The sequence below is a fragment of the Pezoporus flaviventris genome, unplaced genomic scaffold (genome assembly GCF_033815535.1).
Source record: "Pezoporus flaviventris isolate CSIRO_AGI_PZ_B2104156 unplaced genomic scaffold, CSIRO_AGI_Pfla_v1 ptg000015l, whole genome shotgun sequence".
NCBI lineage: Eukaryota > Metazoa > Chordata > Aves > Psittaciformes > Psittacidae > Pezoporus > Pezoporus flaviventris.
In genome coordinates this window covers 2,580,698-2,597,868 of record NW_026892563.1, presented here as the reverse complement: position 1 = coordinate 2,597,868, position 17,171 = coordinate 2,580,698, and the positions used below count along the sequence as shown (strand labels likewise).

General features: G+C 42.2%; 1 protein-coding gene across 3 annotated transcripts in view; it reads left to right on the top strand.

Moving 5' to 3' along the window:
* The first annotated feature begins 954 nt into the window (after positions 1–954).
* BCLAF3 (BCLAF1 and THRAP3 family member 3) overlaps positions 955–17,171 on the top strand; it is a 34,730-nt gene continuing 18,513 nt past the window's right edge. The window contains exons 1-8 of one of the 3 annotated variants that reach the window (XR_009743382.1): positions 955–1,159; positions 8,800–8,873; positions 10,925–11,503; positions 11,847–12,512; positions 14,607–14,785; positions 15,728–15,842; positions 16,051–16,114; positions 16,977–17,095. Coding sequence is in view for 2 of the 3 variants with exons in the window: in XM_061453232.1 (XP_061309216.1) it covers positions 8,833–8,873; positions 10,925–11,503; positions 11,847–12,512; positions 14,607–14,785; positions 15,728–15,842; positions 16,051–16,114; positions 16,977–17,095 (1,763 nt within the window). In the remaining variant the exon portion in view is untranslated. The remainder of the gene's footprint in view (positions 1,160–8,799; positions 8,874–10,924; positions 11,504–11,846; positions 12,513–14,606; positions 14,786–15,727; positions 15,843–16,050; positions 16,115–16,976; positions 17,096–17,171) is intronic. The other 2 variants (XM_061453232.1, XM_061453231.1) reach the window with 2 other exon arrangements.

The window sequence follows — 17,171 nt, the reverse complement described above, 5'->3', positions numbered from 1 at the left end:
AGTTGTTCTGACAGTGCAGCAAACTAGGATTCACAGTCCTTGACCAACAATGTTGGTTGCCTAATGTAACCCTGAGAGTGTCAGCGTCTTTTACGTGTGGTTTTGAATGATCTTTAAACCTATTCCCAGATGGTTTTCAAGCATAAAAATATACCCTGTTTGAAAGCGCTTCAGTATGCATGGTATGTGCTCCTGCCGTTTACAGCTGAAGGAAAAACTCACCCAGCGCTCACTCACTCAGATGCCAAACCCGTTGGGCCTGCTGGGTATCATGACTGACAATCAAGGCAGCGCCCCCAAGGGGCCTTCAAGGGAGGGCGTTCAAATCGCTGAGATCGATCCTATCTCCCCGGGAAGGGGAGGGCTGCAGTACTGCGACACGCACACTCACACGGGCACTCCAGGAAGGTGAAGGGAGCCTTGGGAAATTCTCCGAAGCCTTCCTGGAAGCGCCTCAAGCCTCTCAGGGAGCAGACCCTGACAGGCGAGCCGGCGGCAGGCCCGGGCAGTGTGCGGCCTCGCCACCGCTCCGCGCTGCAGGGGTTCATCAGGTGAGGGCTTTATCCCGCCGGCCCCCGGACAAAGCTTGTCCTTCCGATCAAGCCCTTCCTGCCAGACCAACCGCGGTGCAGACCGGCTGGGATCGCGAAGTCACCCAGGAACGCTCCGGCCGCCCTCCGCGCCGCGGAGGAACAGGCAGCGGCTCCCAGGCAGAGAGGAGCCTGGTGGGAGGTGTCCCGGGAGGGGGCGGCTCCTCATGGGCCTTCCCAGCTGAGGGGCTCCTCACAGCTCGGAATATCCTGCGGGAAGGGCCGTGGCCGCAGGGAGCTGCTCAACGCCCACCACCGGTAGGGGCTCGGCCCTGCTCAGCTCGCAGTGGCTGTGGTGGGCGCGGCACCGGAGCGAGGGGCCCCGGGAAAGTCGCCAGGAACGGGAATAGGAGGAGGCCAGAGCCCCGCCCGCCCCTCCTCTTCCGGGGCGCCCACCCTCCGCCCGCCCTTTCTCTCCGCCGCGCCCGTAGGGAGCAGCTGCGGCACGGCCCGTCGGGACACGCCCCGCCTCGTCGCCGGGCACCTGCTCGGGGCGGAGCGGCTGCGGCCGGAGCGGACGGCGGGAGGCATTGGCGGCAGCAGCAGCTCTGGAGGCGGCCTCGCTGGGGGTGAGTGTGGGGCCGGTAGCGGCCCCACGGCCTTGATGGGGCCTGGTCAGGCCCCGCCTGGTCAGGCGCGGGGGGGGGGGCGGCAGGGTGGGGGGTCGGGCCCGTGTAGCGGAGCGGAAGGTGGGTGGCGGGGCCCGGTAGCGGTCATTGTCCCTATCAGCGCCTCCTGCGCGCTCGGCACCGGATTGGGCCATCCCCCGCCCCGGCGGTTGGGAAGGAGCGGGCCAGGCGCTGGGGCTGCTGTGCCGGGCTGTGGTGCGCGGAGCTGCACCGCCTCCTGCAGCGTCCAGTGGAGGGCCTGGCGGGCCCGAGAGGCGGCCGGGACGTGCCGCTTTGGTCCCTCTCATCGATCCGGGCGGCTATGGCCGGCGGCCGTGTGTGCTGCGAAGGGGGGCTGCTGCCCCCATCTCGGGTCTGTTAGTGCCTGGGTGGCCTGGAACAGTGGTGTCTGTAGCCCGCCTCTCACCGCGTGTGTGTCCGTGTCGTTACGTGTGCATATATATATATATGTGTATGCACATCAGTGCGTGTATATTTTGTGGTATTCAGGCATTCAGCTCGAGCATTCAGCGGGGCTTGGGAGGGCCAGGAACAAAGCATGGAGCAGGCGGAACGAGACGCCGTTGGGCTGTCAGCGCTGTGCCCCCCGTGTCCCGATGATTCCAGAAAGCCCTTTTCTCTGAGGCCCCTGCGTGAGCAGCAGAGCAGGGCTGAGGTTGCTGCTCGCTGATAGCATAAGGACAGCTTTTTCCTCTGAGGTGAACAAGGCATAATAAATACCAGCAGTCCCTGTTCCTAGCAACTTACGTGTTGTCACACACAGATTTACACCAGCTAGTGTGTTTATAATAACTTAAAAGCAGTACATTTTTTTGTATAGCGGTCACATCTTGCTTTTAGTGTGTCTTTGGTCTAGCTTAATTCACATTCAGGATGAGTCAAACCAAAGCAAAATGAATTGGATTTGACTAGATCTGTGGCTTTTGGTACTTCTTTGGTTGGTTTGGCTGATTATACACCATTATTCATGTGCATCTGAGGAAGCAGTAGTGTCTTGAGAGGAATCAGTGATAGCAGTCTCCTCAGTTGGCTCGGCTCCATCCAGAGCAGCAGCTCCTAATTTTTACTGCAATTCTTAAACACCCCAAGTCACCTGTAAATACAATACAGGTTCTTGAATTGCAGTAGGGTTTAAACCAAAGGCTACTCAAATTGCTGGGAGATTTTAATTGCCTGATTACCTTCTGTGTTTGTGGGCCTCAAGGAAAAGCGAATGTTGTGTGAAAGTTTTGTTGGGTGTGGATGGCTGGAGGAAGAGCATGGAGGAGGATGCCAGGAAGGGAGGGGAAGAACTATGCAAAAGGAATGGAAGGATCTCTGGTGACAGAAGCCAGGTTGTGGCAGCCTGTGAGACACTGGGCTGGGCAGAGGGGGGCAGAGAACACGGATGACTAAGTCTTTCCCCTTGTTTTCATTTCTCCACTCTGAAGGACTAATCAGAAGCTAAGAGGCTTTTTTCTGGTGTTTTGTTTTAATATTGGTGTTGATGAGGAGAGGTGAAATTAATTAACTTCCTTTAAAGGCACACCCTGTTAACCTGATAAACAGCTGTCTAAGTGAAGTGTCCATGCACTCCTCCACATCTGCCTTCAGCAAAATAACTGGTATTTCTGCCACCACTTTTGTAAGAGCGATCAAACCAACTCTCCATCCGCCTGCACTGAGATGGGCTTGATTTCGGTGCAGCCTTGCCTTGTGGGTGTTCACCTGTCAGGAGGTAATGTAGACAGGGTTGGTGTCACAGCAAGCTGGTGAGCAGTGTAGTTGCATGCAGTTGGGTTTGCTTTTCCTCTCTGGTGGCAGCAGGCACTTGCTGTCTGCGGGGAAGGGAGGAAACATGCTTGGGAGCCTTCCAGCAAGAGCTTATTTCTCTGGTGTGGCTGGGCAAGGCAGCCTGGGCCTCGCAGCCTCCTGGCAGCAGTGCTGTGTGGCATTGCTGATGCTAAATAAATAAAGGATTTCTTTTGGTTTTGTGGTGGTTTTGTGATTTAGGGTGAAGAAGTGAAGGTCTCCATCATGGTTTGTACATGGTGGAGAGCTTTCAGTAGGCAGGAAGTTGTGGTTTGTCTCAGGGACTATGACAGGGCTAGATTTAATACTTAAATACAGGTTTAATGTCCCCTTAGAAACTAGTAGGCAGAAGTGGCTGAGGATGGTGCTGTGACATTTCAGGCTCTCTAATAGATGTGTGTTAAAGGCCTTTAATTCAGAGCATTATAGAAATAGAACACCAATATGTTTATGGGTTGTGGGGATTTTGTGTTAAAAAAAAAAGTGTTTGAGAGTGAAACATAGTGAAATATTTAATTTATTATGTGATACAGATTTGCAGTTTTATCCTGCTCAGTCTTTCCAAGTTGGCATCGTAATCTGTTTTTCTGCAAAGGTGAGGTATTGCCTGCTAATTAGCGCCATTAAATGAGTTGCTTTTAAATGAGAGCACGCTGAGCTTAAGTTACATGATCAGTAGATCTACTCAGTTATTTTTACTCCTTTGTTCAAATATGCAGGGAAATACTTCCTGTGTATCCCAAGGAATTACTTAAAATTTTAGTGGTCCATTAAGACATACTGTATGCTTCAGCTTATGCCTGTGCTTTCTGTAGTAGGTTTTCATCCTACTGTGAATGTAATAATTTTTATATGTCTTTATAGCAAGCAGAGGAGAGTGATGCTGGCATGCTGCCCCTGCATGGGATAGTTACCTCGCCAGCATGAGGCTTGGCTGTCTGTTGACAATCCTTGGTATTGGGATACAACCTGCATAAAGCCGCCTTCTCGAGCTGGTGCCAAAGAAAAAGGATAAAGCTGAGAAGGAGGACAAAAAGTTCTCTAAATCTGCAGTGGGTGCGGTTTCTGGAAGCCAGAGGCCCAGTTGCTGAGCTGACAAATGGGAGCATCGGAGCTCGCTGCGCTCCTTGGGTGGTGGCACATTTGGCCAGGACCCCTCACACACACCCCTCAGCCAGAGTGTCTGTCCTTGACTTCTTGTAGCTCATAGTCTTAAAGCCTGTTACATCTGTCCTGCCCTGAGGTAGTTAGTATGCCTTATGCTGGGAGTCACCTGTGTGGGCTGGCAAAGCTGTAACTCTGCTCCAGACATTACTTTGGTGCTGGGGCAGTTGTGCTGGAGCATGGGACAGGGTGTGCTGTGCACTTCTTGACATATTTGCTCCAGCCCTTTCAGGGTTGGGGATGGTGGATGAAGGTGCTAGGTGGGAGTTGTGGTTTTGAGGTTGAAGATGTTTGGTAGAAAAGTCAGGGGAAAATGGATGTACGTGTGGCCAGTGCAGCACTAGGACCCTGTGCCTGTGATAACGGTACCCTAGCTAGTCTAGGAAGCATTGGTTAAAGGAGATGTGAAGTCTTGTTGCAGATTCAGAAACATTCATGTGAGTTTGCTGGGTGATGTTTCTGTTCTTATACTCTTTCTTGGGCATTTGCTGTTGGAGGTTCTAAGATTTGCGTGAAAGCTGAATGAACAACATGCCAGGCTAGTGCCTTGCTTAGACAGTGGCTGGGGTGGGCGCTACATGGGGCAGCCTTTGAAACAACTTATCGACTAGAAGAGTTGCTAGTTCTATACTTTTCATTAAAGAAGAGCATAAATGAGTTCTGTATTGCAGGCTTCAAGATCTTTCCCTTTTTTAAGCCTGGAGTGCAGCTGAGCTTTTAATTTGATTGCATTTCTGTCAAATACTTGGCTCTCTTAGGGCTGAGGTTCTCAGTTCCTGGTTTCCCTTTCTTGACAGCCACTGCAGCATTACATGCTTTGGCATGTCCCTTGCAGCTTCCAGTTGATCTCTGCCAAGAAGACAGTCAATGAAAATCTTGTAGCTGCTCCTTATGTTTTGGGGCAGAATGAGGGAATAGTGAGCTGGGTAGTTTTTGCAGCACAGGTCAGTGTCTGTTTTCCTGCCTGCTGTGTGACCCAGCCTATGAAAGGCTTTATCCCTTCCTCCTCTGAAAGATTTGTGAGGCAGTGGCAAGAACGGTTGGTCAATCCCTTATGAAGGGGTGAGGAACTGCATTTCCTTTCACTATTGGTGAAATGGCAGTTGAAGAGCAGCTCCAGGTCAACTGCTGTTGAACTGCTTTTTGTGTCCTGTGTAGGGTTTCTTCCCTGACCTATTGTAGGTGATGGAAGGAACCCTGAAAAAACAATCCACGTATTTATGGTCTGTTTACAAGAGAGTTAACTACTACTACTCAGTCTTATCTGCAAGGTTTTAGCTGTTTGGGACTTGCTGGTGTGTGGCTCTTTGCATTAGGAAGAGCTCCAGTTCCCCTCCATTCAGCTAAATGACTGCAGTCATTTGTGGTTTCTTGTAGTTCAGGCTGGGGAAAATCAAGGATATTGAAGGTTGTTCTGTTCAGGAGAGCAAGTTGTTTAAATTGTATAGCCTTTCTGATAGAACCTGTGTTTGGTTGCACTTCCTGTACAATTTCTGGTCATTAACAAATTGTGTCTCAAGATACTCCTTTCAGGTTTGTAGTAGATGGATAGTACAAAAAAATCACACTTGTCAAATCACTGATCTCTCCAGTGTGGAATCAAAGGAGAGCTGGAAGCAGGCTTGAGGCCATTTCTTGTGAGCTGCTTTCAATTCCAAAAGTCAGGGAAAAGAAAGGCCAGGGTTTCCATTAGTATTTAAAAACTACCTAAGCATAGTTACTGATAACTCCTCCAATGAGTTACTTATTATAACAAAACAAGCACAAGCAGCGCTGTGATTGTAATAATATTGCTTCTTAGTTAAAAAAAAGATAGTTTTTCATATTTTCATAGTGACAGCATCCCTTAAAGTACAGTGGGAGGGCTTGGAGAAATTCAGAATCCATATTGGTACTTCTGCTTGAATGGGACCTGGCTGCTGGATGGCTGACTTGGGAACTGTAGGGCCTTTGCCTGGTTCAAGTAATTCTGCTATAATCACTTCCTACCTGGTGCCATCCTACAAAAAGCTTGCTTTTGGGATGGAGCCATATTGTTGGTCTGAGAGAAGTGATTTAGACCTGAATTTAGCAATGTGCTTACAAATTCTATATAGAAATTAATTTTGTGATTCAGTTACACTGGGAGTCTTGATTGGGGTCGAGTGTGTCTGCTGCCTTCATATGCTGTGTATTGCATCTCTGATCTTGCAGTGAGGAAACGTATTGTGTGGGTCGCTTTTTAGGAGATGCATTGAAACAGATGAACGCTGTCTTTCTACTGAACAAAAGGATTGTCTTTGATGAAAATTACAGTAGTCCTCTTTATCCTAAGGCAAGATCTAGGACATGCTGTCACAGACCCTTTTGTGCTTTTAGTATGATTGTCCAGCCAGTCTAGGAAGAGTAAAGAATCTCTCATTATATATATATTCATTTTTTAGCTTGATTGGTCTGCGATGGCAGATGCTGGTAGACCAGGTTCTGTACAATGGTTGGGTTTAATGGTACTTTTGTCTTCTTGGTGCTTACATAGTCACTTGAAAAGAAAGGATAAAATTCAGAACTGAAGGGAACGAGAAGAGAGCGTAATAGTGAATCTTGAACACTTATTGAGATCTATTAGCCAGGGGTGCGTTGGGTTTTTGTCTCTGAAATACTGTTCAGTTTAGTAAGATGTATTTCTTACGGGTGAGAAAAAGCAAAGTATTTTGGTCACAATATTACTTTTCTATGAAAAAAATATTTAATGAGTACTGGCATTGAGACATCATATTTAACTTTGGCTAATATAATCTCCGAGTAAGCAAAGGGCCTTAAGTTAATTTATGCCATACAATCCTCAGATACATGCCTTTAGAATCCAAGAGGAAATGCTAACTGCATATTTGAAAAGTCAGGGAACAGATATGTTGCCTTTGGGGTACTTTGGGTTTTTTTTGCTTCCCTATTGTGCTTTGTCACATGGAAAGATTCATTGCAGAGCAAATGCTCTCCTGGTAAACAGGAGACTTCTGAGATTTAAAAAGGTAAATTCAAGAAGGCTTTCTCCAGAACTGAGCTATTGCTATGTCTTGCAAATAATTGTCCAGTTAGTTTATGGTGCAACTTAATGAGCAGTAAATTAATGTTTCCAGAATCACTCTGAAATGTAGTGGGTCGCTTCTGTAACGTCCACCTGTGGTAGTAGACATCAGAAGCATGCTCTGCATGTATTCTTCTGTAAGGTACTGCTGTTTTGGCCATGAGCTAATCATACAGAAGGATATAGCAAGGGGTAATATTTTATTTGACCAATTAGCATGATTGAGGGGAGTGTGAGGTGCTGGGTCAGGCATGTAGGTGCATGCTACTTCTCCAATTTCTTATGTGTCTTAAAGCTTGCTGATTTTTCTTCCCTTTCAGTTGTTCAGGTAAAAGATTTAGTTAAAGAAATTATTTGAGCACTAGGAATGTCAAAAAGGCCATACTTGGCCAGTCCAGACTAGTTTTCTGTTCCATGAGTGCGAGTCTGTGAGCAAATAATTACAGAAAATACCAAAGCACATAGAGTGACATTGACCTGGAAAATTCTTCCAGTTTCAAGTGACTGCTTGTTCATTAATTTCAGAGCTGTTGATGGATCTGTTTTTGTATCTATTTATATTTCTGGCCTTTAGAGCATCTTGTGGTAGTTAGGAGCTGTAGGCATGGGTATGTGGTCCAAGTTCCTACTTTTAACCACTTACCTAATAACTTTATTCTGCTTTAATCCTTGTGTTTGTTAAATAATGAATAATCATTTCATTCCTATTCACCAGCCACATTACTGGTGAGTTTGCATATAATTTAATTGCTGGTTTTCTGAGTTTCTAACTTTTTTTTTTTTTTTTTTGCAAAGAAGAGCAAGAAGGGTAGATTCCATGGGTATTTTTGTCTTTCTTCTGTAACTTTTTGAGAAGGGGTGCACAGAGCTACTTCCAGGATTTAGAAGCAGTGCTTTCTGTCATAGTGCATCCATTATGTATTTAAATGTGTGTCTAGGTAGTAGGTTATTAACAAGGAATGCAAAATGAGAAGTGATCTTTTGTGCATTTTTTTTATGTACATGGATGAAGTGCGTGATGATACAGCAGTTAAGACTTGATAGAACAGTTAAAGCTTACAGGAGATCTGTAACTATAAAAAGGTATCAGTGCGTATTCCAAATTTGAATTTCAGTATATGTGAAGCTAAGAATATAACTTGATGCAAAACCATTTTTCTTTGTAAATTGGTTTTAAAGCTATCTGTCTCTCCCCTCTATCATCCGTGGCATTCAACACATACTAACAATTACAGCATTTATTTCAGGCTGCAGCTTACTTGTGAGTTTATTAGCATTTAAATCCAAAGTGAATAGACAGCATTGCAAATTGGAGAGGAAGAGGAAGCAGTGGTCAAATATTTAAATCTTTATAAAGAAAAGAGGCTGTACTTTAAAATCCGAAATCAGGAAGAAGTTACTTGTCTTAAAATGGGAATTGGAGGTAAAAGTAAAACATACTAAAATATGCCTCACCCTGACTTTGAAGCATCTAATACTACACTTGTTAAGAACAGCCATCCCTGCTGCAATCTGTAGTACCATTCTGTTACCAGATTAGTAAATTGTATCATTTTTACAGCTTCAAGAAACTCACATAAACACATGAGAGAAGATGACAAGATCTAGATCAAGATCACCATGGTGGAAACCAAGGTAAATATTTATCTATAACTTGTGTTCTGAAATGTGGCTCTGTATAGGTACTTCTAATTAGAACTTAAAACTGATGTAAAGAAAGAAAACTGCGCCCAGAGTTGCTATTTCTAAGGTGTGTTTTTTTTTTCCAAACTAAATACATGTAACTTTTTTTCCCAAATTACAATTTTATTATGATTTTTTTCTTCTTAAAGCTGGAGGTGTTAGTTTTGGTGTCTGCCAGGAACCTTGCTCAACTCACATGTTTTGGAACTACTTTAAGCACAAAATCCAAGCACCAAACTGGTTCAGGTTGTTTTTGCTCTAACACCACCTGGTGCACTTAGTGTCTGTAACTTGCTTCTGGTCTACAGAGAGGGCCAGAAAATATTACTTTGTTCAAACACTTCAGGCTTTCTGAGCCTTGGGGGCTGATCCACAAATCGATTTTTAGCGCTGTTAGATTTGCCTTGCAGTGTAACACAGACTGAAATAATGGGAGTCAGTGCCCTTCTTCTTGGACAGTAGCCTAGTAGTGTTTGTCACCAGAATAACATCGGGGTTACTGCATGCTGTTAGTTACCCACCTAATCTTTAGGATTTGCAATGCAATTTTGAGGTTTTAAAGGAGGCTAGAATACAATTTTATGCTTTCAAGAGCTTGAAACTACTTTTCTGTTGGTTTTGGGTTGCTTTTCTAAATGGACTAATGAAGTTGTGATGACCAAGACAAAGGGAGTTTATTGAATAGCAAAGAAAAATGTGTGTGGGCTTTTGTTTCTTTGTTTTTTAAAAGACTAATCCTGTCTACTTCCCTACTAGATTGATAGTCTGGAATAGGTCTTCCTAGTGAAGAGCAGGGAGGAATGCCCCAGCTGTCATTAAAATGCAAGCCTTAACCAGAACAAGATGGGGTGGGAGCAGCAGTATAGGCACTATTGGAAGTTAGCCACTATAGTTTTGTGAAGAGCTGTGGCTCTGAGTTTGAGCCTTTATGCAGAAAAGGAGCAAAAAGTTATGGCAAATTGTACATTTGAAATATGTGGACAAAGAAAGTGACTTCCTTGAATTTTTTTTCAACTTGTATTCTTAGGTTTTATTAAAGAGTGTATTGGGAGTAAACACTGAATCACAGAGTGGTTTGGGTTGGAAGGGACCTTAAAGACCATCTAGTCCAACCCCCCTACCATGGGCAGGGACACCTTCCACTAGACCAGATTGCTCAAGGCCCTATCCAGCCTAGTCTGGTGGGGCGCAAGCAGAACTGTTATGCCTGGGGATGGCTTTCTGGTTCTTGCTAGTGGCTTGTGATGTTTTTCTTTATTTAAGGAGATTTTGGCTAAAAACTCCTAGCAGGTTGCTTTCATTTCTGTAACTGCAGGAGAAAATACAAAGCTGATTTGGTTCAATTAAGTGGATCTTAGCAATTCAGTCTTTGAAAGCAAAAACTGTAATAAGTGTGGAAGTGCTTATGTGTGCATGTGTGTAGATGTATGTATGTGTATACACAATTATACAGAAAGACCAAAACCTCTATCTCAGACTTGATCTTTTCTGCCTGTGTGATATTTTAAATACAGTATTTTATAATGTTTTTAGTTTTTGAGGTGGTTTTGTCATGCAAAAAAAAACAGAAAAGGTGGTTGTTATTTCTTCTGCTCCATTTCTTCATATGCTTTTTGCCCTTTCCCCTTCTTTCTCTTGGCACTCGAAAAATATAGGGAATGCTTGAAAGTGTGAAAATTTGTATAACAGTTGTCTTCAATGTAGTGGAAACTTCATATATATGAAATTATTTTTAGTTTTAAGTGAAAATATGCCAAGAGAAAAATGATTGACTTGCTACTATTTTGAATGGGTATTCTTACTGTGAAAACTTTCCACAGAGTAAAAGTAAGCTTGATACTCCAGCCAAGCAAATGACGCTTTGAATAGCTTGGTTTAAATTTTTTTTTACCAGTTGATTAAAATTGTGTATTAAACTGTATTTCCTTAGGGAATAGCTATGCTCATTAAGAGTTGATTCAATTTTATGAGACTACTCAAAGTGGTTTTTATTTTTGCCATAGGTCCTTATCTCCAGCATTTAGGAGTCCAGAGCACCATAGGCAAAGGCATGCTCATATTAGTTACGACTGTGAATATAAAAGCTTTCGTAAGGACCCAAAGAAGCCTATGCCGTGGAGAATAGAAGATGAAAAATACGGACAAAGCAATTTCAGGTTTGCACCTCATGGAAATAACCACCAGAGAATATATGAACGTAGATCACCTTCACCAAGCCTAAAAAGAATTCCCATGGAAGATACTTACAGTCATAAACCCTACAGAACCCATTCATCTGAAAGAACTGAAAGCAATAGGAGATGCCAGTTACCACCAAAATACTCAGAAATACCATATAAAGAGCCTGATCGTCCATTTTACCAACACAAAATGGAAGACAGATACATGTTTGAGCACTGCAAGCTCGCTGGAAATGAAAAAGGAATGAAACCTTTTCATAGACCGTTAGGGACTTCATGTAAACTTGAAAGAAAATGGCACGAAGATGACTTGAGGCACCAGAGGTTACATGAAGAGAAGTATGGTCAGTCACCCAGAAGAGTTTCTGATGAATTTACGGCAAGGAGCCCTTTACAGAAGAGGTATAGGAATAAAATAATTAAAACCTGGGTATTGTGGTATAAAGCCTCAAGTGAAAGTCTGTTTTCATTATAGTTGAAGATATCCACCTTGAAACACGTTGGCCACTTTGTAGGTTAATTATGGGCGACTGGTAGTAGTGAAGTATTTGTCTTTTAAGTAGATCGTGTTGATGGCTAGAGTATGAAAGAATAATATTTCCCTCTTAAGAGCCCCTGCACATCTGTACCTTGGCGTGAGGGATTATGGGTTAACTTGCCACGCATTCTGCTGTCCAACATTCTGCACATATAAGTTCTCACTTTCTTCTCTAGTGCAAGTGTAAATTGCTTTATGTCAACACAGGTATCCTGAAGATCACGATTACAGAGAATATGGGCACACGTCTAAAAGGGCTGAAGAAATGGAGAGGTATGACGGTGGAGAAGTAGCAAGAAATTCCATGTGGAAGCAAGAACGTTCTTTTCCACCCTACCAAGAAAAGGAGGAGCAGAGAAATTTGGGTGCCCAGTCCCACCGATCGGCTGAAAGGGAGTACTCGGAGGGTTCTGTCGCAAAGATAGCCTATGACTACAGTCACAAACGGCGAAGGCATTTGGATGGGGAAAAGCCTTTTTCAGATGATAGAGCACAGAAGTATGTGAAGCAGGAAGACCAGAAATACAGTTCTTCTAAGGGTGCCCGGAATAGCAAAGAGTTAGATTACTTTAGCAGTGGAAGAGCGAGACGGACTGAAGAAGGGCATGGTGAAGCACCTGTTAAATATAGTTCAAAGAAGGGCTGTAATGCTTGCATTAACTCTTCCAAAATGGATGTTGATCTGAGATCTTTTAAAAACAAACCGAAGGAAAGAGTAAGGAAAGAAGGGGAATTCAGGAAAAAAGTAGATTCCTCCAATATCCAGCATGATTCAAATCATACTGTTTCAGATGTGAAAATGTCAGATGTCAACTCTAAGAGGGAACATCTCACCATCAAAGTGGATATGAAGAAAATGGTGGCCAAGTACAGGTACTGATTTCCCCCCACCTCTTTTTCCCAGTCTCTTTACAGTTATGAATGTTGGAGAAAAGCATGGTTTCTTTATGAGTTAACCAGAACAAACTAAGGTTGTACCTTTTTAAATTTGTTTAAAATATTAACTTTCCCAGTTTAAAATATTAACTGTGCTTTCTTCTGGAATATGATTACATTTTCTTGACTACCTGAGTTATCCCTCATTTCTTCCAAAAAGCAGATAACCTTTAAATTACATAAATCTCAGGCACACACATTCAGGTGTTCAAGATCTGAAGTTCAATAAAGCTGTCACAAAATGATTGCTCCCTGGGTTTTGTTATTTATTGTTTTAAGAAATCAAATGGCAATCTGTTGAGGCATCAGAACTGAAAACCAGTAGTCTGCTTCTGTCTGTCTTCTGTGGAATACTTGTGGTTGTTTAGCATTCCCAGTGTGACTGATTTGGGAAAAAAGTGGTCCTGCTATGAAGATTTAGATGATGGATACATGGTAGAGAGTAAGCAGTTTGGTTCATGTAGATTTTTGCAGGCTTTTCTGGTTTGTTGCCTTACTATTGCAGGCCAGAAAGTCCTATAGTGGCAGTAATCCCTTTTGGGAGGAATTACCTTCCCTTCCAAAACTATCAGGCTTCATTTTAAAGGTATTTTCTCTCTTGTCCCAAATTAAACATCTGTGTATTTATTTTCCTTCCAGTGTTTCAGGAACATGTGATACAATGGGGATCTGTAAAGAAAAGTTGCTCTTTGTATATTAGGGCCTAATATTAAAGACTAAGGAAGGGTAAGTGGATTAATACCCTCCACCGCTGTGCTAGAAAGCATTTAACTGCTTGAATGATAATGTAAGGAAAATAATTATCGTTAGGTTTTGTTGCAAGCCCTGAGGACAACTCCTGTATCTAGTAAGTCTCTTGCTGCTGATTTTAAAAGTTATGTAATGGACATGGTAATTATTTACAGACAGAATAAAATTACTACATTGATTACAGCCAGTTTACTGCGAGGAATGTTTGCTTCCATGGTCAGAAATGCTAAATACCTTATTTTTTTAAGACAAGAACACTAATTATACAGAAGCTGATGACTGGGAATATTTGTGCTGCTACTTCAGGCATTTTAACAAGCACCTGTCTTGAAATTACTCAGCTGAGAAGAACACTCTTTATAAACTTGGGGAGCAGGTAGATAATTAAAATCATCTACAAATGAGATTGCTGGGATTCCCTCTTGCATGCGTTTATTTCCATGTTTTTGGGTGCAAATAGATGACTTGTGGCACCTGCTAGAGGTTATTCCTGATGCAATTTTTGTATGAAATCCTAGTCTTGTATGTTTCAATTACAGGATGGGCAGGCACATGATCACTTTGCAGGATGCACAGTAACAGAGTCTTTACCCTAAAGCTTTTACATGGGCTGTTTGTGTTCTCAATTTATCTTTCCAAGAGACGAACATTTTTCTTGAAACAAGCAGGATTTCTAAAGTCTTAGCTTCCTTGTCAAGATAATTCTTAAGCAGCAATGCAACCATTTGGGGCATAAACACTTAGAATGAGTAGAATTTCACAAAGGGATGCTAAACATGTTCTTAAGTTCACACACTGCTGCTGGAAAGCTGTTTCATGAGGCTCAAGTGATGATTCAGTTCCCAAAGGTTCCATGAGATTTTTAAATCTCTGACCTGTTCTTGAAAATTGTCTGGTAGCTCCTTATAAACAAAGACACACATAACTGCCTTCCAGAATTATATTAAAGTAGTATATCAGGATCTTCATTTGCCTTTATTTGATGATCTAGATGAATTAAGTTTAAAATTCACAGATTTTTGTATTACATACTTTACTGGAACAAGGATTCCTGAGAGTGTAGTCATACCTCTTTGTGTTTTATTAGAGCTTTTCTTTCTTACGGTCTTATTAGGTTTTTTTATTTAATTAAAAAAAAATTAACAAAATGAGATTTCAGTTTTCATCCCATTGATTCCTTGAATTAATTTTTTTCTTTTTTTTTTTTTGTTCTTCTTATCTATTTGAAGTTTTAATACGGTGAATTCTTTCAAAGTGAATATATGTAACCTTTTATTCTAGGAGTGCTTCTAGTCATACTACAGAGAGACAGATGTCCCATGATCTCGTTGCTGCTGGCAGGAAAACTGAAAATTTTCATCCGGTGTTTGAGCACATGGAATCTGTTATACAGAATGTTGAAAATGACCCATCAAGAGAATTTACTCAGGAAATAATCACAATTATCCATCAAGTTAAAGGTGGCTGTCATATTTGGGGTATATGTATGTGTTTGTACATTTGTAATTATTAAAACCAAATCTAATGAATTAGGTATGCTGTCCTTGTGAGTACAGGGTGTTTGATTTCATTTGTATTTTGTCTTCATTCTGTAGTAAGGAAACTATAGGCTGAAGATTTAAAGTAGTTGGGTGGGGAATGATTTTAAGAAGGTCTCAGTCCATAACAGGCGTTACTGTTGAGTGTTAAAGTTGAAAAGATTTTATGCTTATACTTAAGACTAACCTGCTTGGTTAGGAAACAAGAATCATAGGATGGTTTGGGTTGGAAAGAACCTTCAGATCAGTTAGTTCCGACCCCCCTGCCATGGGCAGGGATGCCTCACACTAGACCATGTTGCCCAAAGCTCTGTCCAGCCTGGCCTTGGAGACTGCCAGGGATGGAGCATTCACCACTTCTTTGGGCAATCCATTCCAGTGCCTCACCACCCTCCTTATATCTAACCTGAGCCTCCCCTGTTTTAAGTTTAAACCCATTACCCATTGTCATATCACTACAGTCCCTGATGAAGAATCCCTCTCTGATATCCGGAGAGGAGCTTTGCTGTAGTCACAACTTGCTAGTTTATATATAGTTCCTTTAATTTTTCAAATTAGTGTTTAGACTACTGCATCATGTTCAGTGTTGAACGTTATTTATAGACTAGTCATTGGAGTACTACTGTGGTAGAGCTGACAAATAGTGAACTTCCTATTGAGCTTAATCTTATTTAATAAGTTGGGATAAGTTGGGCTGGTCTAGTCTTTCATTTGTGAATGTTAAACTGCAAGTGGAAATAGTTTGAATTTTAATTTCAGAAGTTGTTTTGGTGCCCTTAAGAGTTAGTCTTTTAAAAGATACAATTACCCACTGTGCATTTCAGTTACTGCAGATAAACATTCTTGTATTTAATCTCTTCCCAGCAAATTATTTTACATCTTCTGACATAACTCTACATGAACGGTTCTCAAAAATTAAGGATAAGACAACTGAAAATATGAATGAAGTGAAAACGCGTTTGGATCCAGAAATTCACAGGTGATTGATGTGTTTTTTGCCTTAATTTATTTGCATTAAGGTAGTTAATCTTCAGTAGACTTTAGACAATATAAAATGCTTTAGTGTTTTTTCACTAACTCTAGCCTGCTTGCTCGTAGTCTCTAAAAGATTCTGTAGTTGGTTCAGTAAATGCTTTTGCTATTTATAGTGATGGCACTTGGTTTTATGGAATGTTTTTGTGTTACAGGAGGATTGACATGTCTCTAGCAGAACTTCAGAACAAACGAACTGTCCCATCTGAATCTCCCCAGGTATCTTGATTACTTAACCTTTCTGGCAGACAGTAAGTTAAAATAATATAAAGCAAGCAAAATCTCCCCTTGCTATTGGTACATTACTTCTACATATTTTGAAGGCCATCAGTAATTCTGACCATTTTGAGAGAAATGCACACTCAAGTGTAATGGTGTGGGAGTATACTCTGTTCACTGAGTAAAGTGCAGGTGTGTTCTCCAGAATAGCTGGGGTATGGTTATTCCTGCTGCTTGATCTCCTGTCTTTTTTAAATAATGTAGGTACTAAATAGGTGACTGACATGTGGCTTTTACTTTACCTCTGAGGTAACGAAAATCCTTAATGTGTCTTGTACCCTAATGTTAGGATGGCCCGACGTCCACGTAATTCCTCAGCATGCTATTTTATTCCATGCTTTCATCCGGGGATATAAAATTTTCTGTCTTCCCCTTCCAAGCTATGCTTACTGTGGATAGTTACTTTTATTTTGTTGTTGTTCTTCTGTAGTACAGGTATGTGGCAGTTAAACTTAACGAAGAATAATAAGAATAGTAGAACTTTTTAAGATTTACTGGAATTCATGTCAGTATTTTTCCCTTGGCAACTCCATGCAGAATTCCAGAGCTCTGTTTACTATTGTTTGGAAAGTTGTAAAAAAGCAGATGGTGCAAGAAAGGATAATTGTTTAAGACTACCTTTTGTTACTGTTTCGGACTTTGGATCTTTGGGCTGATGTGAACCCATCCTGTGTAACAGTTGAACTATATTAATGAGGTTATATGCAGGATGCAGCTCCTGAAGGACGTCACGTCAGAGAAGAGTCAAATCAGTGTTTAGTTACTACTAGCTAACTTGATTTTAACCCTTCCTCTTAACTAGAACATTTTAAGAGTGTTAGAAGATCCAAATGATCTACGGCATGATATAGAAAGGAGAAGAAAAGAGAGGCTGAAGAATGAAGATGAGAGAGTGTTTCATTTAGATGGTGTAACTCCAAGGTAATTGGCAAATGAGTCATCTGGGGCAAGCCTCTAGTTCTCTTACATTCATTTTTTGACCCTGCCAAAGTTACAG